Source organism: Protopterus annectens, chromosome 7.part0 (assembly GCF_019279795.1).
Source record: "Protopterus annectens isolate FY-2018-M chromosome 7.part0, PAN1.0, whole genome shotgun sequence".
Classification (NCBI taxonomy): domain Eukaryota; kingdom Metazoa; phylum Chordata; order Ceratodontiformes; family Protopteridae; genus Protopterus; species Protopterus annectens.
Genome location: NC_056739.1, coordinates 1,285,567,589 through 1,285,590,550, shown reverse-complemented (window position 1 = coordinate 1,285,590,550; position 22,962 = coordinate 1,285,567,589). Strand labels below are relative to the sequence as shown.

General features: G+C 40.5%; 1 protein-coding gene across 1 annotated transcript in view; it reads left to right on the top strand.

The window, feature by feature from the left end:
* Window positions 1-16,728, top strand: part of ARL6IP5 (ADP ribosylation factor like GTPase 6 interacting protein 5) — a gene marked incomplete in the record, with an annotated part of 347,331 nt that extends 330,603 nt beyond the window's left edge. Inside the window, 1 exon segment of the mRNA XM_044077903.1 lies at window positions 14,685-16,728. Within this exon segment, the coding sequence (XP_043933838.1) occupies window positions 14,685-14,860 (176 nt within the window).
* Between the last annotated feature and the right edge of the window lie 6,234 nt (window positions 16,729-22,962).

Sequence of the window (22,962 nt, the reverse complement as noted above, 5' to 3'; positions counted from 1 at the left end):
CATTTTATCATGTCCCCAGAAATGTAGGAATTGCTAAACCAGTTTGTGTGCGGGTACATAGTTTATAGCTATTGCCTTCGTTTTTGTTTTTTTTTTTTTGTTTTTTTATCTTCATTAATTTTGTCTCAAAAAGACTTGAAACTGTTTCAGAATGTTCCGCAACACTGAAATACCCTTTTCTGGTTTTATCAGGTACAAAATAATATCGGCAAATAAGGACGTCTTTTCTAGATTACCATACCAGTTAGATCATTGAATTTCTTGAGTCCCTTATTTTCTTTATCAATCGTTCTAAATAAGAAATCGCAAATGGGAAAGATAACACCACTGCCTGCTTCCTGTGTTCAAACAGAACTTATAAGAGAGGGACCCCCCGCCATACTTTACTTTTTGCCTCCAATCCATCATATATCTTCCTAATTAACCTTATTATTATGTTAGGAAATGCAAATGCTTCCATTGCCCTACTCTTAAAATCCCAGCTTACTCCGACAAAAGCTTCTTTGCATCAAGATGCACAAACATTTGTTCACATTTTGCTTCTCTCTGGATCATTGTTCTGTTAATATTGTCATATGTTTGCCTCCCATTCACAAAACCACATTGATCCATATCTATCAATTTTGGCATCACCTTTGCCAATCTTTTAGTCATTGGAAACATGAGCACTTTATAATCATGGTTTAGAATCTAAATGGGCCTGCAATGCAGCTGGATCTGATAGGTCTTTGCCATCTTCAGGTATTTTGCAACCACTGCAGCTTTCTTCCAGGATGTTGATGCTTCTCCTTTCAAAATACTGTTAAACAAAACCTTCCAGATCTTTCACTTTTTTCCCTCCTAACTTCCAAACTTCCACAGGAGTACCATCTGTTCCTGCTGACTTTCCCGTAGAGTGGTTATACATCGACATTTTTTATCTCCTATACCCTAACTGTTGATAATTGAGCCTCATATATTTCTAACCTTGGCATATTTAATATTCTCCATAAACATTTCCATTTGCACCTTTTATTGATCTCCATATTTTTCTGCTTTATACAGCCTTTCATAGAATTTCCGAATATTTCTAATACTTCTACAAAAACCCCTTGTTATCTTTCTTGTTATAGGCTCCCTAAACTTGGCAACAACCCTTTCTACTTTGTTGCATGAGTCATTGTGCTAAAAGCTTTTGTGCTCTGGAGTTATCAAAAACAGTTGCTTTAACAGCAGTCTTTGCAAACTCGTGCAAATTATCCAGGTAGTCCCTTATTTTCTGCTGAGCACTGTGCAGTTAACACTTCTTGTTCTGAGAGATTCCCCCTATTTTGCAATACTTTAACCTTTGCCATTCCAACTAAATAATTATTGTTAATTCTTAGCCATATCTCTTTCTTTTATTTCAGTCCTATTGTTAAACTCCACTTTAATCTTATCCCACCCCCTAGCTATGTTTTCTGAATAATTTTCTGTCTTCCCTGATACTACTTGAGTAATTTACACTGTGGAAGTGACTGTTTTGATATACTTTTCCTTGATTTTTCTGTCTGCCTTTTGCCATAGCCAGGTTTACCCTGAAAATACTGTGTTTTTACTGGTTTGATGTGACTTAAGCTTTAAAAGCTTTGTCAGACAAATATGCTAAGTAGAATCCTTTTCAATTTTTCTTTGACTCTTCACTAGGATTGACTACTTCTAAAACAGTTCCTCCCATCTAAATTACTAAAATATTTTTTGTTGTCCACTTGAGCAGTTTTTAGTGTCAATTGAAAACTTATTTTTGATTGATATGGCCAGCAATGGAATGGATCCTTGGTTATTCTCTTTCTGAAACTATCTTACATATTTTTGCACTTGTACATACTTAAGTACTGAGCTAACTGCTTTCATGGGCCATTTTAAGCCTAGCCAATTTCCCTTTGTTGGACTCGAACCCTGATAATTTTGTCTGTGAAGTAATTGCCTTAAATATCATGCTAAACCCAACCCTTTTACTTAAGTCAAAGATACTTAGCAGTCAGAATACAAATCTCTTTGCTAGGCCAATGATTCAGGATAAATTGAGCAAAAAGCTTCAAGAGTAGCCATAGATTTGCATACTACTTATTTTAACTCGGTAGCATTTTGCGGAAAGCAAGTTCCTTAAAAAGAAGTGTGATGACTAAGGGTTTGACTCACATTTTGAGACTGCTAGTTTTTCTTTTGGGGCCTTTCCCCTGCACCCCAACATTTAATATGACCTTTGTGATACTGTACTTTGAGACTGAGACAAAACCCTGACCCCCCCAGTGAACCCCTTTCAATAAGTACATGCTTTAGCCAGTACCATTTTTCAAGTATTCACGTGTCACATGACTGCCATGCTTTCTTCATTTATGTATCGACCACCTCCTCCTTATCTTGCTGCACTGTTTCACTAGAAAGTTTATTGAAAAATGTTGCATGGCTGCTTTTTTCTGCCCAAGAAAGTGTCAGGACAGTAAGCTGAAGCACAAAATGCATATTTGGTCTACCAGAATTCCTCTAGCTGTGTTGGAGTCTGAATATCAGACTTTGAAATGTGTACTTTAAAACATCACAACTGTAAACTGTGTGTGACATGGTGCTGATTTGGCAGGGGAGATGCAAACTTTGGTATTCCTTGTGAGTGTGCATGTAAGTTAGGAGGGCCAGGTTGGGTGTAGGTGAAGATGTTTGTTAGGGTTAGAGGTAAAGTTAGCATTATGATTAGGGTTAAGATTAGTACAAGTAAGGGTAGTGCAGAAGGCATGAAGCACCCCTGCACCACCTTTTCTTATCTAAAATAACCCTAACCCTAATTCAAGTCCTGCCCATAATGCTAATGCTAACCATGTAACCAGCCCTAAACAGTAAACGTACTTACTGCTTTTAATGTCAATATTTGCACTTTCTTTATTGTGTGCCATTTGTATCTTGTCTTTCAGCATTATTCAGTTTAATTACATTCATTATATTTTAGACTGTCTTCCATGAAGATTTTCTCCTCGAGGCTAATCCTCACATTTTCTCTCGAAGTAGCCTCTGAAGTTTCTTTGACCCAATAAAATAATTTTATACCTCAATTTTTTTTTAATCCGGGATCCAAGGAGAAAGCAGTTTCTTCACATTTTTGTCAGCTGGCAATTGAACTTATTGTGGAGAATGAAAAGCTGTGCATGATTAATCATTTGTTGGTATTTATTTCAAATCAGGAAGTAAGATTGGTATTAAAGCAGATAGCATCATCTGTTGCCATCAAAGGCATAACAGTCCTTTTAATTGTGTTTAAGGTGCTTGCCACCAACAGAACTAGCTACTATTGCTGGAGCTCAAATGTGTCCAAGGAAGATAGCAGGTTGTGGCATTCTTTTAATTTTGTTTTTTCTCTTGTAACAATATTTGTTTTATGAGAACCAGGAGCTCGTCGCAACATTCTTACCTTGTAATAGTTCTGTTTCTTGTTACCCCAGATGTTCTTCATCTCACATTGCTGCAGTCCTTACACTTGGGTAGTCCGCTGTCCTCGGTCGGCCCGAATATCAAAGTATAAGGCTGACGTCGGTCAAGGCGCATTTGACTGACATCAGGACGTCAGGGTACAAATGCGCATGACCGACATCATATCCTCAGTCTTTTTTGCCGCATGGTCCGATGCAGAAGCAGCATTGCAAGTGCCGGTTGGCGTTCTGAGATTTTTCGATTTCGAAGTTTCAGACCGAGTTCAAAGTTGGCTAAGTACCCGTTGGGAATATTTTAGTTTTTCTTGCCTCAGTGATTTACGGATGTCAGAAAAGTCAATAATTGCATTTCTTGTGGGAAACAGATACCGCATAGAGATTATCATACTTTGTGTATTCCTTGCTTAGGGCCTGAGCACGACGTTGTTGGCTGTCGCTCTTGTGCTAGATTTAATAAACGCACTATAAAGAGGAGGTTGGATTGTGCAAGGTTAGTCTTTGGGAAGTGGTGCAATTATAAAATGCCGTCGGATGCTCCGACGCCCGCTTCTTCGAAGCGCAAGGACAAAGCAGTTAAGCCTAGGCTGGAAGAACCGTCTGTACCGGACGGCGGTTCTTTAGAGGTGTCGGTGGAGCCGGTGGCTCCACCGGAGGTTTCTTTGTGTTCCCAGGGTGAGACTTTAGTATTGCAAGATGTGGCCTCTCAGGAGGCAAGTCAAGCTGAGGGGCTTCTCAGGTTACTATACTCCCTCCCTTCCTAGGGTGGCTAGGCCCTCTCCTTCTGTTTCTAAGGCTTCTCCCAGGGGCAGGCCAGGTTTAGCTTCAGTTGGTGTTACCCCTAGCTCTTCAGGTACTGTGCCCAAGAAGCATATGCTTAAAATGGCAGAAGATTTGATTACTTTGATTAGGGGTTCTATGCCCCTCCTGATAAGAGGCCTAGGGTGGAGCCTGAGCTGGGGGTTTTGAGCAGGCTTCAGATGTGTCAGAGTCTTTGGCTGAAGACTTGCAGGAGTACTCTCCTTATTCTGATTCTGATGTGGATGATTCTACTCCTTCTGCTACTCCTCCTGAGGATTTTTCTTTTCAGAAACTCTTCATTCCATGAGGGAGCATTTTAAGTGGGAAGGTCAGGACTTCTCTGATTCCAGGAAAAGGCTTAGGGAATTTTGTTTTACCCCAGCATAGGCCTTTGGCTATACCTCCTGTTTTGGATGTAGTGGAAGATGTTTTTACAGAGGCTTCTCTTAATCCTGATTCTTTGCCTCCTGCTCCTGTTAAGCCGGATAGGTATTACAGGGTGCCTGAAGCTCATAAGTATCTTTTTAAGAGTCCTAGGGCAGACCCAGAAACTGTCAGCCAGGGGCCTAAAGGTGTCAAGGCTTCTGTTGTTAAGAATCCGGTTCCTGCAGACAAAGAGGCTAGGGCCTTGGATAGATGGGGAAAGAAAGTTTATACTACTTCCACTCTGGCTATGAGGGCTTTGAATTGCCAGTTTCACATGTTGAAATACCAAAACTATCTCCTTTCACAATTAAAGTCTAAGGTTGATGCTTTGGCAGTAGGTATTGATTGTAAAGAGTTGCAAGATTTAGTACATGTTTCTGAACAGGTGGGTAAGCATTCTTTGCAATGTGGTTTTGATGCTGTACAGGCCTCGTCTAGGGTGGCTGCCACTGGGTTAGTTCTTCGCAGGCACGCCTGGCTAAGGGATCAAAATTTGTCTGAACATGTTAAAACAAGGATTTTAGATGCTCCTTTACAATCTGACGTGTTGTTTGGTCCTCCTGTTGAGGCAGTTTTAAAGAAAATAGAAGACAAAGCTAAGTCTATGCAGACTGTTAAAGATTTTTTGCAGGTTCAGCCTCCAAAGTTTAGCAGAAATTGGCCTGCTAAAGGATGGACGTATCCTTCTTATGATTCCCAGTCTAGGGGTAGATCTAGACGTGGTAGGGGCAGAGCTCAGGGCTCTTTCAGGCCTAGAACAGGGAGATGTCCTTCATGGATGCATCTGCAGTCATAACAAGTGGGTTGTCGCTGAAACGAAAACTGCTCAAAGTACAGCTGAACCTATTAGGCCCCTATAAACTTGAAATCGACCTCAGAAATTTTACCCACTACGGTGGTTGACTTATCAGACACCATCCCCTTGGATGTCTCTACCCCAGCACGTGCTGTGCTGGGCCCTCAGCTGCTATGTCCATTAAGGCCTCTCGCCAGGCTAAAGCAGCCAAGACTACTAAATCAGTGCCTGTTAAACTCCCCACATCCAGGCCCCTTCTAGTTCTCAAATGCTTTCTTTGGCAGAAGATTTAATTTCTTTAATTAGAGGATCTCAATCTCACCCAGACAGGGCCTCTCCCCCAGAGAAGAGACTTAGGGCAGAGCCCCTGAGCCAGTGTCTTCTGATGATTCTGCTGCTGAATCAGACATAACTGACCAGCCTGAGGCTCCTTCTCCAATTTTGAAGATTCTGATGCTGAAGAATCCATTCCAGCTGCTTCCCACCAGAAGAATTCTAAACCTTGCATGCCATGCGAGAACAGTTCCAATGGCAGCAACAGGATTTTTCAGACTCCAGAAAAAGACTTAGGACTTTTCTGCACCTCCCACAGCACAGGCCCTTAGCTATACCTCCTGTTCTCTGTGGTGGATGATGCTTTCAATGATGTTTGCAGATTCTTTACCTCCAGCCCCTGCCAAACCAGACAGATTTTACAGGGTGCCAGATACTCATCACCACCTAAAAGGCCCCACTTGCAGACCCAGAAACTATATCCCAGGGTCCCAGCCCGCCACCAGGCAGTAGCGACCACAGCTAAAACCCTATTCCTTCTGAAAGGGAAGCAAGGTCACTAGACAGATGGGGTAAAAAGGTCTACACTTCAGCTACTCTCTCAGCTAGAGCTTTAAACTGTCAATTTCACATGATACAATACCAAGAGTTTATGCTTGATCAGTTAACTAAAAAACTAACCACTGATGAATCTCTTGATAAGAAATATGTATTAGAGATGGTAAATAACATACAACAGGTTAGCAACCATTCCTTAAAATGTGGCTATGATGCACTGGAGGCTTTATTTAGATCAGCCATGACAGGCACAGTGATAAGAAGGCATGCATGGCTAAAGGAACAAGTTTTACCGGATCATGTTAAAGCTAAGTTGCTGGATGCTCCTATGGACAAGACAAGTTTGTTTGGTACACCTGCCCAGCAGGTTATGAAGAAAATGGAAGAAAAGGCAAAATCTGTTCAAACTGTTAAAGATTTCTTGCAGGTTCAACCCCAAGGTTTAGCAGGAACTGGCCTGCCAAAATTGGTCCTTTCCTGACTCCACAAAATTTCAAAGGGGCAGGAATAGGCGTTCCAGAGGCAGAAACCAATCCAGAGGAGTTGCCTACAGAGGACGACAGTGGCAAGGTAACAACAGAGGCACAGACACAGCCACTGCCACTACATCAGCACAACCACAGTGACTTAATCCTAATACCAGGGAACAAATAGCAGCTCCTCTAGGCGGAAGTTAACCTTATTTTCAAAGAACTGGCACTACATAACAAAAGACAAGTGGATTTTACAAACCATAGATCAAGGTTACGGTTTCACTTCCACACTTTACCAGTCAAAGAGGAATGCCAAATCTACCTCCAAATCAAAACAATGCCCAGACAGAGGCTCTACGCCAGATAATGGAGTTAGCAAACATGAGAGCTGTGGAAAGAGTGCCAACAGCAGAACAAGGAAAGGGGTTCTACTCCAGACTATTCCTAGTTCCAAGAAAGGAAAAAGTTGGAGACCAATTGTCCACCTTAAATACATACATCATTGTCCCAAAATTCAAAATGCTGACCCTACAGCAACTTCTTCCCATGCTGGGCAAGGAGTCTTGGCTGGTAACTCTAGATCTCAAGGAGGCATACACCAATCTGCAGAAGATACCTCAGATTTCTTGCAGGATCAGAGCACTATCAATTCTCAGCATTGCCCTTTGGCTTATCTAAGCCCAGAGTATTCACAAAATGCCTGGCATCAGTAAGGGACAACAAAAGCAAGCTGACAACAGATTTACAAAGGGTCATTTTTGCTACAAGGACTGGGATACACAGTCAATTTACAAAAGTCAAGGCTGATACCATCCCAAACAAGGACATTCTAATTGGACACAGTACAACAAATGGCATTCCTGACTACAGAAAAACAAACAGAACTTCCTCTTTACTTCTTGGCACTAACAAAACTGAACAAGTTAACAGCAAGAAAAGTTCTGCAGGCCTTGGGCTTCATGGCATCATGCATAATCTTGGTCCCATTTGCCAGACTACATATGAGGAAACTACAGTGGTACCTAAAGAATTTATGGTCCCAACACAGACACAGTCTAGAAACAGAAATCCCACTAATTCCATGCTTAAAACAGGAGTTCCTATGGTGGGCTCAAGCATGCCAGTCAAACCCAGGCCTACCCTTTCGCAGATGTCAACCAAGCCAGACCATCACAACAGACGACCTGGGGGATGGGGGCCAGCCCACATGACAACAAATGCAAGGATTGTGGACACAGGATCAACTTCACCTGCACATCAATCTAAAAGAAATGCTGGCAGTAAAACTGGCAATCCAAAAGTTCAAACCATTTCTCAAAGAGGGCCAGTTGATGATAAGGACAGACAACACCACAGTCATGTGGTACATCAACAAACAGAGGCACTCATTCATACCCCTATGCAGAATGACCTTGGAGCTGTGGACCCTGGCACTCAGCTACAACATTCAGTTACAGGCAATATTTGTACCGGGAAAGACAATACTCTAGCAGACATATTAAGCAGAACCACTGGATGCAATGGAAGCTGCACCCGGACATCTTCAAGACCATCTCAAGAAATGGGGAATGCCACAGATAGACCTATTCGCATCACCTCTCAATCACCAGCTCAAAAATTCTGCACAAGGACATTCCACCCACTAGCATGGAAAGTGGACTCACTCTCCTTCAACTGGAAAGGCCTAACAGCATATGCATTCCCACCTCTTCCTTTGATACACAAGGTACTACTAAAAATCAAGGAAGAACGTCCAAGGATAATCCTGATAGCTCCAAACTGGCCAAGACAACACTGGTACCCACTACTGAAGAGCATGTCTCGAACAATATGTGGCCAATACCCCTGATGCCTTTGATGTTAACTCAGAACAACTACAGCATCATACATCCAAACCTAAAACGCTGCAACTGACTGCATGGAACATCACATAGCAGCAGCTAATCCAGAACTTTCCCAAAGAGTTAAAGACATTATTCTGAAGCACGCAGACCTTCAACAAGAAGGAACTATGCTGGAAAATGGAAAAGGTTTGTCATTTGGAGTATGGAAAGAGGAAAAGATGTGTCAAACATAGATATGCCTAACATTCTGGAGTATCTGGCGAACTTCTTCATTCAGGCCTGTCCTACTCCTCCATCAAGATACATGCATCAGCTATTTCAGCAGAATACAGCTTTGATACACCTGTTTTTCGCACCCTTTGCTCAGGCAGTTCCTCAGAGGAATCAAGAATGTAAAACCTCCAAGGAAACCACCATTACCAGCTTGGGATTTAAACTTTGTGCTAGAAAAGTTGACACTATCACCCTTTGAACCAGCAGCAACAGCAGACCTACAACACCTGTCATGGAAAACTGCTTTCCTACTGGCAATTACTTCAGCAAGGAGGGTTTCAGAACTACAGGCCTTAATGGCAGTGCAACCCTTCCTAATCTTCCACCAAGATAGAGTGTCCATGAGGACTAATCCTACATTTATGCCCAAGGTGGTATCCAGAGTGTCTTTAAACCAGGCAATCCACCTACCTACCTTCTTTCCCAACCCACAAAACAGAGGGAAAGAATACTGCATACCTTGGATGTACATAGACAGCTACGCTACTACTTGGACAGAACAAAAATAGCAGAAAGACTGACCAACTTTTTGTAGCCTATGCAACAGGAAGGGAAGGAAAAGCTATTTCCAAACAGACAATCTCCAAATGGATAGGAAATTGCATTGTTACTCCTTCCATGGAAAACCAATTCCACAGAACATAAGACCTCATTCTACAAGGGCAACAGCCACTACCACAGCCTTCTTACGAGGAGTGGCAACCAAAGACATTATTGAGGCGGCTACTTGGACCTCCGTGCATACATTTGCCAAGCATTATAATTTGCCTCTATATTCCAGATCCCGAGCAGGGTTTGCCACTGCTGTACTGCAAGGGATCCTAAACACACCATAATCTACTTTTATCCTCCTCCCTAGTTGGCTATGGTATTCTACCATGACTGCAGATGCATCCATGAAGGACATAGTACAGTTTTGTACCTACCATAAATGTAGATGTCCGAACTGGATAGCATCTGCAGTCAGGATTACCCTCCCTCCTTCCCTCTGTGGTACTCCTAGGGTGTTTACCCTCCTAATAGCTAGCTGTTGGGGAGTCTTTATGGTGTATTTGTTTGTATATATGTATATATATGCTTATTGCTGTGTTGACCTCTATCTATTTGGAAACATTGGCATCTATCCAAATTTTTAGCCTGCAAGAGGGCTACTGGCATCTGGGGCAAGAAACACTGAGGAAAATGGGCTGATGCTTTCCAAGACCAACAGAGATGACGCGACATCAGCCGAAGCCGGACCCGGACTTTGGAATCCGGCCGACTGCAGGGCTGCCTGACGACAGGACAACCCACTTGTTATGACTGCAGATGCTATCCAGTTCGGACATCTACATTTATGGTAGGTACAAAACTGTACTTTCTCCTGCACAGTCTTCAGGTGAGGGCAGGGGTCAGTCCTTTCGTAAGCAGACCCAATGACCTACCTTTTCAGCTGCCAGAGCCTTCTTGTCTGGCAGCACCTTTGGGGGGAAGGTTGGCACTTTTCAAAGAAAATTGGAGTTTAATTACCCAAGACAAATGGGTATTGGATATCATACATCAAGGTTACAGGTTTTATTTCCATACCTTGCCTCCTTTCAGGGGCATGCCAGACGTTCCTCCTCAACAAAGAATAGAGGCTCACAAGAAAATTTCTCTGTTACTTCAACTAGGGGCCATACAGCCGGTCCCTATGCCAGAAGTGGGCCTAGGATTTTATTCTCGCCTGTTCCTAGTACCAAAGAAGGGGAACACGTGGAGACCAATTTTGGATCTATCTATCCTCAACACTTATCTGGACATTCCCAAGTTCAAAATGTTGACGTTACAACAGCTTTTGCCTCTGCTGGGCAAGGATCATTGGATGGTAACTTTGGATCTCAAGGAGGCTTACCTTCATGTTCCTATCAGACTAAGTTGCAGGAAGTATCTGCGTTTCGAGCTGGGACTTTTCACTATCAGTTCTCTGCATTGCCCTTTGGCTTATCTACTGCCAGAGTGTTCACAAAAGTTCTGGCTCCAGTGATAGCTTTCTTCAGGCTGAAAGGAATACAGATCTATCCTTATTTGGATGACTGCCTGATTCTGGCTCAAGGAAGAGAAGAGCTTCTTCATCATTTGGAATATGTGATAGCAGTGCTAAGATGCCTAGGGTATTCTGTGAACGAAATAAAGTCCAGTCTAGTACCCTCTCAAGACATGTGCTTTCTGGGTGTGAGACTGAATACAGCATCCCAGATGGCCTTTTTAACCCCGGACAAACAAAAGAGTCTATCCCTTTACTTCCATCAGCTATCTCATCAGTCCAGGCTGACTGCAAGGACAGTCCTTCAAGCCTTAGGGTTCATGGCATCTTGTATTCTGGTGCTTCCCAATGCCAAACTGCATATCAGGAAGCTACAATGGTATCTCAAAAATGTATGGACACAGCACTGCCAGGATCTAGACACTGTCATTCAAAAGGAATTTTTGTGGTGGGCTCAGGAATGTCACCTAAACAAGGGACTCTCTGTGACCCGGCCAGAGGCGAGTCAGATTTTAACGACAGATGCCTCAGACAAAGCTTGGGGAGCTCATCTAAATGGAAAGTGGATACAAGACAAGTGGCCTGCCAGACTACAACATCTACATATCAATCTAAAGGAGATGTTAGCAGTCCAGTTTGCATTAATAGCTTTCAAGGATTTGCTTCTTCCAGGGCAGGTGTTGATTCTAACAGACAACACAACTGTCATGTGGTACATCAACAAGCAAGGGGAACGATTCTTATCCTCTATGCAGGCAAGCAATGATTTTGTGGGAGACTGCTCTCAGTTTACAACTCAATCTTCAGGCAAGGTTTCTGCCAGGAGCACAGAACTCCTTAGCAGATGTGTTGAGCAGGCAATTATGCATCCCCACGAGTGGAAATTGGATCCTCATGTGTTTCAGAAATTGACAGTGTCATGGGGAACTCCAGACATAGATCTGTTCGCTTCTCCACTAAACCATCAGCTGCCAAAGTTTTGCACAAAAGGTTTCATCCCACAGCTTGGAAAGTGGATGCTCTTTCTTTCAATTGGAGCAATCTTCATGTGTATGCCTTTCCACCTCTGCCTCTCCTCCCAAAGGTACTTCTAAAGGTCAGACAGGACAAGCCAAGGATGATTTTAATAGCTCCAGATTGGCCTCGACAGCACTGGTACCCATTACTGAGAAGTCTGGTACGGAAGCCTCCATGGCCTTTGCCTTCGATTCCACACCTGTTGTCACAGGAGGACAGCCATTTGCTCAATGTCAAACTTCACTCTCTTCACCTAACAGCCTGGCATATTCTGTTTTGAACCATAGAGGGTCTCAACTTCCACAACAAGTTTTGAATGTGATTTTGGAAGATAGAAGGCCTAGTACAAGGAAAGTGTACTGGATAAATGGAAGAGATTTTTATTTTGGAGTGCAGCAAAGATTTTGATGTTTCTGAGCCTAATTTGAGTGTGGCTCTTCAATATCTTACTGAGTTACTGGACAAAGGTTTGTCTTTCTCTTCTATTAAGGTTCATGCTGCAGCAATTTCGGCTCACTATGATTGTGATCCACCATTGTTTTCTCCTCCTTTGTTCAAGCAATTTCTTAGAGCGGCAAAGAATATAAGACCCCACGAAGAGCTCCTACTCCTGCTTGGGATCTCAATTTTGTGTTGGAGAAACTCACTCTACAACCTTTTGAGCCTGCAGCTACTTCTGAGTTGAAATATTTGTCATGGAAGACTGCTTTTTTGTTGGCAATTACCTCTGCAAGAAGGGTTTCTGAATTGCAGGCCCTTATGGCGGTTGAGCCTTTCTTGATTTTCCATAAGGATAGGGTATCTTTACGTACTAATCCTTCCTTTATGCCTAAGGTGGTTTCTAGTGTGGCTTTAAACCAAACTATTCATTTGCCTACTTTTTATGCAAATCCCCAAAATAAAGGGGAAAAGATTTTGCACACTTTAGATGTACACAGGCAGTTGCGATATTATTTGGACAGAACTAAAGGGTTCAGGCAGTCTCAGCAGTTTGTTTCTTTTGCTTTGAGTTCTCAGGGCAAGCCTGTGTCAAAACAAACTATTTCTAAGTGGATTGGGTTTTGCATTGCTTTCTGTTATTCCCATCATGGCAAGGAGATTCCAGCTGGGATTAGGCCTCATTCCACTAGGGCTACTGCCACTTCAACAGCTTTTTGAGGGAGTGGCAACCAAGGATATTTTGGAGGCAGCTACTTGGAGTTCAGTGCATACTTTCTCTAGGCATTATCACCTGCCACTTTACTCTAAATCCAGGGCTGGTTTTGCCACTGCTGTTTTGCAGGGCATCTTGGCAGCTCCTGCTTCCTTGTAGTTAGCCATCCTCCCTTACCTCTGCTTTGGGATTCTACCCAAGTGTAAGGACTGCAGCAATGTGAGATGAAGAACATAGTACAGTTTTGTACCTACCATAAATGTAGATGTTCTAAGATCCACATTGCTCCAGTCCAATTTACCCTCCCTCCTTCCCCTCTGTAGTTAGAGGTGGTTGTGTGGGTTGGGTTGTACATATTGTGTATTTTGTATATATTGTACATATAGTTAGTGCAAGGGTGGTGGGTTGGTTGTTTGCTGTCTTTTGGTTTTGACCTTTATTTTTAGGGTCTTTTGACATCTGGGGCAAGAAAAGACTGAGGATATGACGTCGGTCATGCGCATTTGTACCCTGACGTCCTGATGTCAGTCAAATGCGCCTTGACCGACGTCAGCCTTATACTTTGATATTCGGGCCGACCGAGGACAGCGGACTACCCAAGTGTAAGGACTGCAGCAATGTGGATCTTCGAACATCTACATTTATGGTAGGTACAAAACTGTACTTTTTCTAGGTGGTACCCTCTCAGCTTTACTTTTGATTCCATTCTTGAAGGTAGTTGGCTGCTTTGAGAATTTGGCCAAATAAGGTGCTATGAAATTTGCCATACTGGGTTATCATTAGGCAGACTTCCATTGAGATGTTTTTTGAGACAGGTGAACTAAACTAAGTTAGTTTTATTTTTCTTTTTATGTAGGGGAGTGCAAATCTCGCAATCTCTTCTTGCATGTCTTTACTGCTCCCTGCACACAGATTAATGTAACTAACAGCAGCAGGGTCACAAAGTTGTTGTACCATGAGCCTACTCCCTGTTTGTTGTATTAACCCTTTCTGAAGAGGTTTTGTGAAGTATCTGCCCTTACTGGAACTTGCAAGTAATTGTGTGTGTATGTCTGTCTATCTGTCCTTAATGTATTTAATTAATACACAAAGGCTTTGAGGTTTGTTTTGGACTTTGTATTTAGTGAGATGGGACTGTGACCATCCCCTTGTGCCCAGGTTTTTCAGTTTGCAGGAGTGTCATGAGGCAATGCTACTTAGATACTGAAGGTATTATGTGGTTTGTAGACTGGAATTTTCAGAATACTGAAAGATAGATTAGTCTCTCTAAAAGACCTAGTAGGGTGATGAGCACTCTCATATTTGTATTCCACTCGTCAGGAAGAGCTGTGTTCATGTTACCTTTAGGTGTTATAGTTTGGGTCACTAGTATAGTGCCACTGATGTCCTTCTGCTAGTGTCTTAAAACTTTTATGTTAAAGGTCCAAGATTAGACCTGTAGCTTTGCATGTCCTACTCCTTTGCTTTAGAATTATTTGTATAATGACCGACTAGTAAAGATCTGCTCCATATCCTTTATTTATGTGGAGCTAACAAATTACAGCAGAATAAAATAAAAATGTGTTATTTTGGGACCTGTTTGATTTTTCATGATATACCATCTGATTCTAAACTCTCTTCTTTTTCAGTAATCTTTATTCATGCCTCTTTGAGACTGAGGAATATTCAGAACAAAGTGGAAAACAGATTGGAGGGAATTGGACTGAAGAAGACTCCCATGGGGATTGTGCTTGATGCCCTTGGCCAGCATGAAGCTAAAATAAACAAGATTGCTGACTTTGTTACAAGCAAAATAAAAGACTAAGTCCATGTGCAGTTCCTTATTTCCAGCTAACCAAAGTTGTAACAGTATCGTTTTCTCATTTTAATAGTGGTCATGTCGACCAAAAGTGCCCATATATCTGACCAATACTGCCCCATGCAGTAGTGTTGAGGTATATTTCTTTAGCATACCAGGTTGTCCTGTTTTTCTTTGCTTTGGTATTCTAATATTTTTCAAACTGTGTTTGCCCATTAAAGCTGTTTGGTTATAAGTAACTATTAATGTCATATAGTGTGGTGTTGTGTTATAACTTTCCACCCAGGTGTGCCGAAGTGTTTGTTATGAAGAGTGGTGTGATGTGGTCAAGCAGGTTCTCCTAATGTATTTTTCTACTGGGTGTTCTTTCATAATTTATTCAGCTGCTGTTATGGTAGTTCCATGACTGCATCAGAGTTTACATCATGATATTAGTAGACAAACTAGCTCTTGCATTTGTTGCAGTGGTAATGTTGGCAGATTGGGTTCATTTAGGTCATTTGCATGCTGTTCTTCATATGCATATTGTAGCTGTGTACTTAAGGGATAGCTAGATGAGCTACTCTGCAAGAAAGCAGATCTAGTCATCAATGTGTGCTCCATGGTTTGCACCAGATTTACAGATTGTGCATTCTTCGTGTGATGTAATTTGTTAAACCTATTCTAGGGAGAGGTAATGCTGCTTTCTGATAAGTAAACCTGACATTTGAGAAAGATATAAATGAATTACAGATATTTGAGCTAGACAGGAAGTAGGTGTTTACTGTATTACATGTCTTTTATAATGCTCATTCATTGTTAACTAAATCTAAGGAAACACTTGCGGCAGATGAGACTTGATTTTATCATTGGGAAAGGACAGGACAGAAAAGCTGAAAAAGAGCTATTTGCTGAGGCTGAGATCTCAGACCTGATAAATTGTTTTAAGGGAAAATAGTCTTATAGCAGGCATTGGGGAAACATATTAGGGTTACAAATATGAATTCTGAATACTCTACTCTGCACATAGTCTTGTATTTCCAGGTTGGTTTGAAAATTGACTAATGCCATTTCAAGCTAAGTCTTGTCCATGACACTGCCTTAAGTAAATCAGAAAATATTGTTCAATTCTTGAATATTTTGATGTGACACACACGGGCACACACAAACACAAATTTAAATAAGTTGGCATTTCGTTTGTCGTTGTATAGAATGCTTATGTTCTATACTGTTTACTGTTTTTAATTTCTTTTGCATTAAATGGCACTCTTACAATTTATAAAAAAATATAAGTCTACAAATCAGTACAACAGTTGTATCAAATATAGCATTGCTTTTGTAGTATGCATTTATAAAAAAAAGTTCTCTGGATCATAACAGTGCTTATCTGCCAGTATCCCAGTAATAATTTGGGCAAAGTTGTGTCTTTGTTTTGATGATTTTTGCTTTCTGTGATGTCAAAATAAGGTCATTATGAAAAAAAATTTACAGTGATGCTTTGTTTAGCTGCTTAGATTTAGAATGGAAGTAAACATTTAAGCTACAGCTGGTAATGTAGAAAACATTTGCGCCTGAAGTTTTTTTTCCCAGAAAGATGATACAACACTTGAAGCATGCAGTTAAATAATTGAAAGAAATATTATTTTAACTGTTAACTGTATTCTAGCTCTTGGCAAGTCCAGAATATTCAGAAATATCTTTGTATTTATTTTCCTGTTACAGACTGGATTATCAAGATATTACATAATATTTAGCAGTAGAAATGTAGGGGCATTAAGTAAACCCCCTTTGTGAAAATAATTTGCAATTCATATGATTTTTGTAAAGAATTGCAAAAAGTGAATGGCTATGTTCCTTCATTTGTTAATAAAGAATATGAGCCATCAGAAAAATGAGCTTGATTTTTGTGATGTGCTTTAAGTTGTGCAACTAAATCAACTGGTAAATTAAGCAACAGAGGTTGAAATAGGGCTGGCTAATTCTAGCTGTTACAAACAGGTGCAGGCTGAAAGTTTGGCAATCAGATTTTGAACGTCTGTGTGAAAACATGCCTTCAAGATTAGTAGAATCTCGTTTCCAGAGAGGTTGCGAGTAAACATCTTTTTGCTTCATTATTTTGTTATCTTTGGTTTATAACCTCTTAGAGAGATGGGCAGAATTAGTTAAGCTACTGCCATGTGAAAGGACTGTATCCTTGTGACCATATGACAGTGAATGATACAGCAGTTCGTGATGCTTCATGGCTTCTGAGAGTCTTTGATTTTAAGCGTCATGACTTGAAAACCTGATTACAAATCCTGTTGCAGAGAATCCTTGCTTCAGTTCGTTTTCTTGTTATAGTTACTCAGATTCAGTTTAAATTTAGATTTTGTTTAGAGTTAAATGACTACAAAGTATGTAGCTTTTTTTCGCCACAGCTTACAACTATGAAATGCACCAAGGTGTTGCATTACAGGTAGATTGTAACATAAACACTGTGTAAGTAATATTTTAGGTACAGCATCTCTACACAAGGCAGTGAGTGAAAGGAGTAGTTAAGTATCAGTAAGATGTAGGGTAACATTGAATGTACAAAGTCAGCATATAGAAAATGGCATGAAATTAACATAATACTAGTAAATGTGTGTTTGCAGTAATCTGTGCTGTAATTTGCTCTTCTAGATAAATACCTTTGTGAAAAACAGTAGATTAAAGAGCTGGTACATTTGGAGAGTGAAGTACATCGTAGGTAAGATTAAAGACTAGAACAGGAAGGACTATATTAGTGTGCGATACACCAAGAGTGTCACCTGCATTTTAATAAGATGCAGTCATAAATTTGACAAGTAGAGAAGTATTCACTCACTCACTCACTCACTCACTCACTCACTCACACTGTAGTCCTGTGTGTTGTTCTTCATATAAGACATTAAACAGAGGTCCCATCTGCCTGAGTTGGTGGTACTTCAGTTGGATATAAAAGATCATACAGCACCTATCAAAAAGACTAGGGGAAGTCTTAGATGCCCTGGCCAAATTTCCCTTGACAGTAGAAATACTGCCTCTGGTCTCCACTGAAAGTAAACCACTAGTCTAGTGGGAAAAACCTGGTCAACTAAGTATTCAAAAAGTAAATAAATAAAAGATAAAGCATCTTTCCAGCATTTTCTGGTTCTGTCCTGGGGCTCTCAGTATACCATGGTACACCTCCTACAGCTGGCACCTAGAGGGAATTCTTTGCCCAAGTTATCTCATCTGGCCTTCCACCTCTCTCCTCCATCCTACATTTTTATGTGTGGGGTCTCCCCTTCCATCTTCCTTTTTCCATTTCTAATACAAATGTTTCTACTGTCAGTCATTTTCTAGGTGCTCCTCACTCAAGAAAATCAGATAACTTCTGTTCACTCCCCCTCGCAAGGAGTTGGCTCATCTTCATCTTCCTGAAATTTCTCTAGTAGAGTCAGTTTGTATCACAACCCACACTTTTGCTGCCTTACTGATCCTCCCAGGTAGACATTAGTTTCCCATTGAACTTTTCTTAATTTGTAAATCTGGCCTTTTCTGTTTTAGTGCACTCAGTCATCTTTTCAAGCACTAATGCCTAAACAACTGCCACCACAGTCACATCTTACAAATGCTGAATTGCCTTTTCAGTTGATTTGCTCATTTTATTCTCGTCATTGAGAATACTGATATTTGACCATGATTCTTGAAATGCAGAAGCTAGATAACTAATCTGTTTGTATGTCATTGCTTGTTGGAGTGATATCATTAAAACCATTTTAAAGCATGGACGGTACACTAAGCAAATGCACCTTATTTATCTCTTCTAAAGTTAATATCATTGTAGCATTTCCTCTGGTGTTCCTCAATCAAATGAATCTAGTTATTACTGTTTTTTATTGTCTTTTAATATCAGAATTATATACATCATTTCAATCTGTTTGAATGTTCATATTTCTCCATTTGTTTTCTGTTTCACGTTTCCATCAGCTAGCACTTTACTTTCAGCTACAGGGCACTCCTTCAGTTTGCTCATCTAACTCTTCCTGTAGTAGGTCTTCATCCTCATACTTCTGTTGGACACTTGCCTCATAGTGTGACAAAAACCCTGAATGGTGGACTAAAGCTTCACTTTTGAAGCTTATTTATCTTTTCCTTATTCCCTAAACAGTCTTGCTTTTGAATTATTTGAGTGGACAAAAATTAATTTAGTTTCTTGTACTACTATTTCCTGTTTTTGTCTGCAGTGCTGCATGGACAAATGTACGATTATGCAGCTGCTCGTGGTATTTCTTCTGTAAATTCTGCTTTCATATTGAACTCATTTGCTTTGTGATTTAAATATTTTAATGCTGATAAAAACAGTATTTTGGTTCCTTTGGCTCATTGCTTTACTTTTTTCTCTTCATATAATTTTAATTCTTATAAGGCCTTAACTACCTGACCAGGAGCTCCACTTTTGGTATACTCATATTATTCTAATGGTAATACTTTTGTTATAGGACACCCTGAAGTTAACCCATCTGTAAAATCTTTCCATGGTGCTACCATCGCATTTTCTTGGATCCAGAGTAATTTATGTATTTATTTTACATTTGATTACTGGGAAACTCTGACTGGACACCAGTCCTTTTGCAGTGGAGGCCTGGGGAGAAAAGCTCCGCATATAACATAGATTAATAAAGTACAATTTCACAGGTATAGAAGAATAGCACTATACATTTTACATCAAATAAAACTAGGATAATAGTTTAAACTGTACATCAGCTAAAAGTAGGGTGAAAAGTGGTACGTTATCCAGGAACAAAGATGAAACACCTTAAACTGTACAATCAAAATAACATAACATTCGGTATGATATAATATTATAATTATATAATGTAGACATCTAGTGTCTGTACTTAGGAAAAAGTAAGTGTTGAGAGTAAGAAAGATGTATGAGGAATGAGACATGCAAGATAGAGAAGTCTACAGCCTAAAACAAGGAAGGGATACTTTTCCTGAGTGAGCAAGAAGAAGATGGCATTGGACTAGCCTGGAGAGTCACAGTTACAATTCCAATTAACTTGTAGGTGTGGTTTTAGAGATTTCTTAAAGTGAGCTAAGGACATTGTGACTGATGTATTAGTGGGCGCAGTGTTCCATTTTGTAGCTATCAAATTTGAATAGGAGGCAGCTGCTGCAGAGTTGTTGGTGTTGGTGACATGAAGGAGAGGTTTATTATTGGAGCGCAGGACCCCCGTACTGGAGTAAGAATGCATTAGGTTTTGTAATGCAGGGGTTTATTAGGGTAGTAAAGAATCTTATGGGGTGGTATAAGCTGGTTGTAAAGGAGAAGGTGGAGAAGTTCAAGCCAGTTGAGTTATTTATGGGCTGATCCGTGGTGTTTGATGTGGGCTATTGGTCTAATTGTAGTCTTCCCCAATTTTTTATGTGCTTTCTGTATGTTTAGTGAAATGTGAGTGTCAAATTTCATATTGCACTCATGTCAACACGTAGAAGTTTGGTGTGAGTGGCAGTTGAGAGTTGGTAAGCCCATCCTTCTACAGAAAGGAAATAGGCCTGAGTTTGTAATTGCAGTTCTTAAAGGGAAGGAAAGGATTAGTACGAGTCATCAGCATATTGGATGACTGAGGCGCGTAGGATTAGAGGTATTGAGGTTGTTTGTGAAGATATAGAAAAGTAAAGGACCAAGGATGGAGCCTTGTGGAACATCCAGTGTGACTGGTAATAAAGGAGAACGTTCTTACCTCCACTGTACTGCTTGCTATCTACCTGTGAAATAACTTTGAAACCAGGTAATGTGGGTTTGCCAAGATTTAATTCTGAGAGGGATTTAATGGGTTTGTTAACGGTATCTAATGCCTTCCACAGGTCAAGAAATATAGCAGAGACATAGTTTCCATTATTTCTGTGGTTGTTTACTATATAAGTGAATGACATAAGGGCCATTGTGGTGCTGTGATAGGGCCTGAAGTCATGTTGAGTGTGTGTGAGAAGATTGTGGGTGTTGAGGCAGTCCATGATTTGTGTGTATACACCTCTCCAGTAGTATGGACAGAGGGGAGAGTATTGCTATGGGGCAATAATTAGTTGCCCCCTTTGTGGAGTGGAATAATGTGAGAAATTTTCCAGATCTTGGGAACTAGATTTTCGGATATCGAACGATTGATAAGAATGGATACAGGGTATGGAATGGCATCAGCAGCTTTTATCAAAAATTCAGCAGGAAGTTTATCAGCTGCTAAGGTTGTAGTTTAAGAAGTTTCTTAATGGTATCAATAGAGGCAGGATGGAAGGTAAATTCATTGTTTTTAATATGGTAAGTGGTTGATTGGTTGGAGGGTATGCAGATTTGAGAGTTAGCTAATGCAAGAATTGTTTCAGTGAAAAATTTGTTGAAATGGGTGGCAACACTGAGTGAGGTATAAGTTATGTTTGGAGGGGGAAGTACCTGATTTTCCAGGAAGGAGAATGTTGTTAATGGCTGTCCAGAATTTTTTTTTGGTTATTTTGATATTTAGTTTGTATATTGTGGTAGTAGCTAATTTGCCTATATTGACACATTTCTTTGACTTGTTACAGAGTTCAGGCTATGCCCGTTTATCTGTATGGGATCCAGTTTTGTGCCAGTGGGCCCAAGCTTGATCTCTGGATTTCAGCAGAGAGCTAATCTCTTTGGTCATCCAAAGAGCGTAGTTGGATTTTGACCCTTATAGTTCTAGGAAGGGCCTGGGAGTTTGAGATATCTAAGAAGGTAGAGTTGAAGTACTGAACAGTCTCGTTAAGGCTGAGGTTCTTGAGAGGTGTCCAGTTGCATCCTTTTGGTGCATTAATAAATCTAGATGAATTGAAGATTTTTTGTTTCTTATTACCTGGTAATTGGTGAGCTTTTCCTGATGTGCGATGTCTTATTGCAGTTGTCGGTAAGTGGTCACTCAAACTGTCAGGGAGGCATCCTGATTGACAGATAAGAGTTGCTATGTTTGTCAGAATCCAGTCAAGTATTGACTGCCTCTTGGTGGATTTGTCAGTTATAGTTGGAGACTGGATGAGATGAGAAAATCCATGGTGGTTGGTGAAGTTGATGGGTGAACTGGAGTTGCAAGTTAACCAGTGTTGAAGTCCCCTAAGATGACCACTCATTTGGGGTCTTTAGGGTGGGTATGTTGTTGCTGGGTGGTGTGTTGTAACCAATTATACTGACACTTTTTCTGGGGTTAATTTTTAGTTTTACAAGTATAATTTTTGCCTTGCCTAAGATAGGGTGTGTATTGATTTTTAAATAGTAAAGCTGCACCACCTCCTTTTTTAGATGTACAATTATTTTGTAGGATATTATAGCCTGGTGCTAGGGTTTCATTATTGGAAATGTTAAGTTTAAGCCAAGTTTCAGTTAATAATACTAAGTCAGGGGAATCTAGGGGAAAGATTAGCATGAAGGTCATGGACTTTTTTGCTTATGTTTCTGACTTTCATATTTAATATGAGCAGGTTATTAGCTTTTCTAGGAAGTTGGAATGTGTGTTATAACATAGATTATGTTTAGTTAAGTAGATATTGTTAACAGATGGACTGGGATTCGGATGTATGTCTCCACCAAGAGGTAGTCTGGCTGCAGTGTGTACTTTGGTTCTTATGAGGTTAGTTATGTACTTGTCATATTTTGTGGATAGTTTATTGGTATGGTGGGATGGTAAGATAAGTTTAATGGTATGAGGATAGATGCTTGTGTAGGATAGATGGGATGATGGAAGGAGTGTGAGGTGTTGATTTTGTGTTATGACCGGTAGAGGTGGTATGATGGGGTAGTGCGTCTGGTAGATTGTTATATGAAGTAATATTTGCGAGTAATATAAGGACTGTTGGTATTGATTGTGTAGACATATTTAGATGGATCATATTAAGTAATGAAGTAGATATAGTTTGAGTTATTTTAATCTTATTTAGGTCTTGGCAGGGGTGTTGTCTTGGCTAATTTTGGTTGTAATGGCAGATGTTGATAGTGTGGCTACTGGTTTTGTCAGTGTTCTAATTTGCAGGGAGGGTTGGAATGATTGCAATAAGGGATGTACATCATAATTACCACAGTGTTCGTAACTGTAACCCTCCTCCTTGTGTTAAGTTTTGTCACGTTGATTATTGGT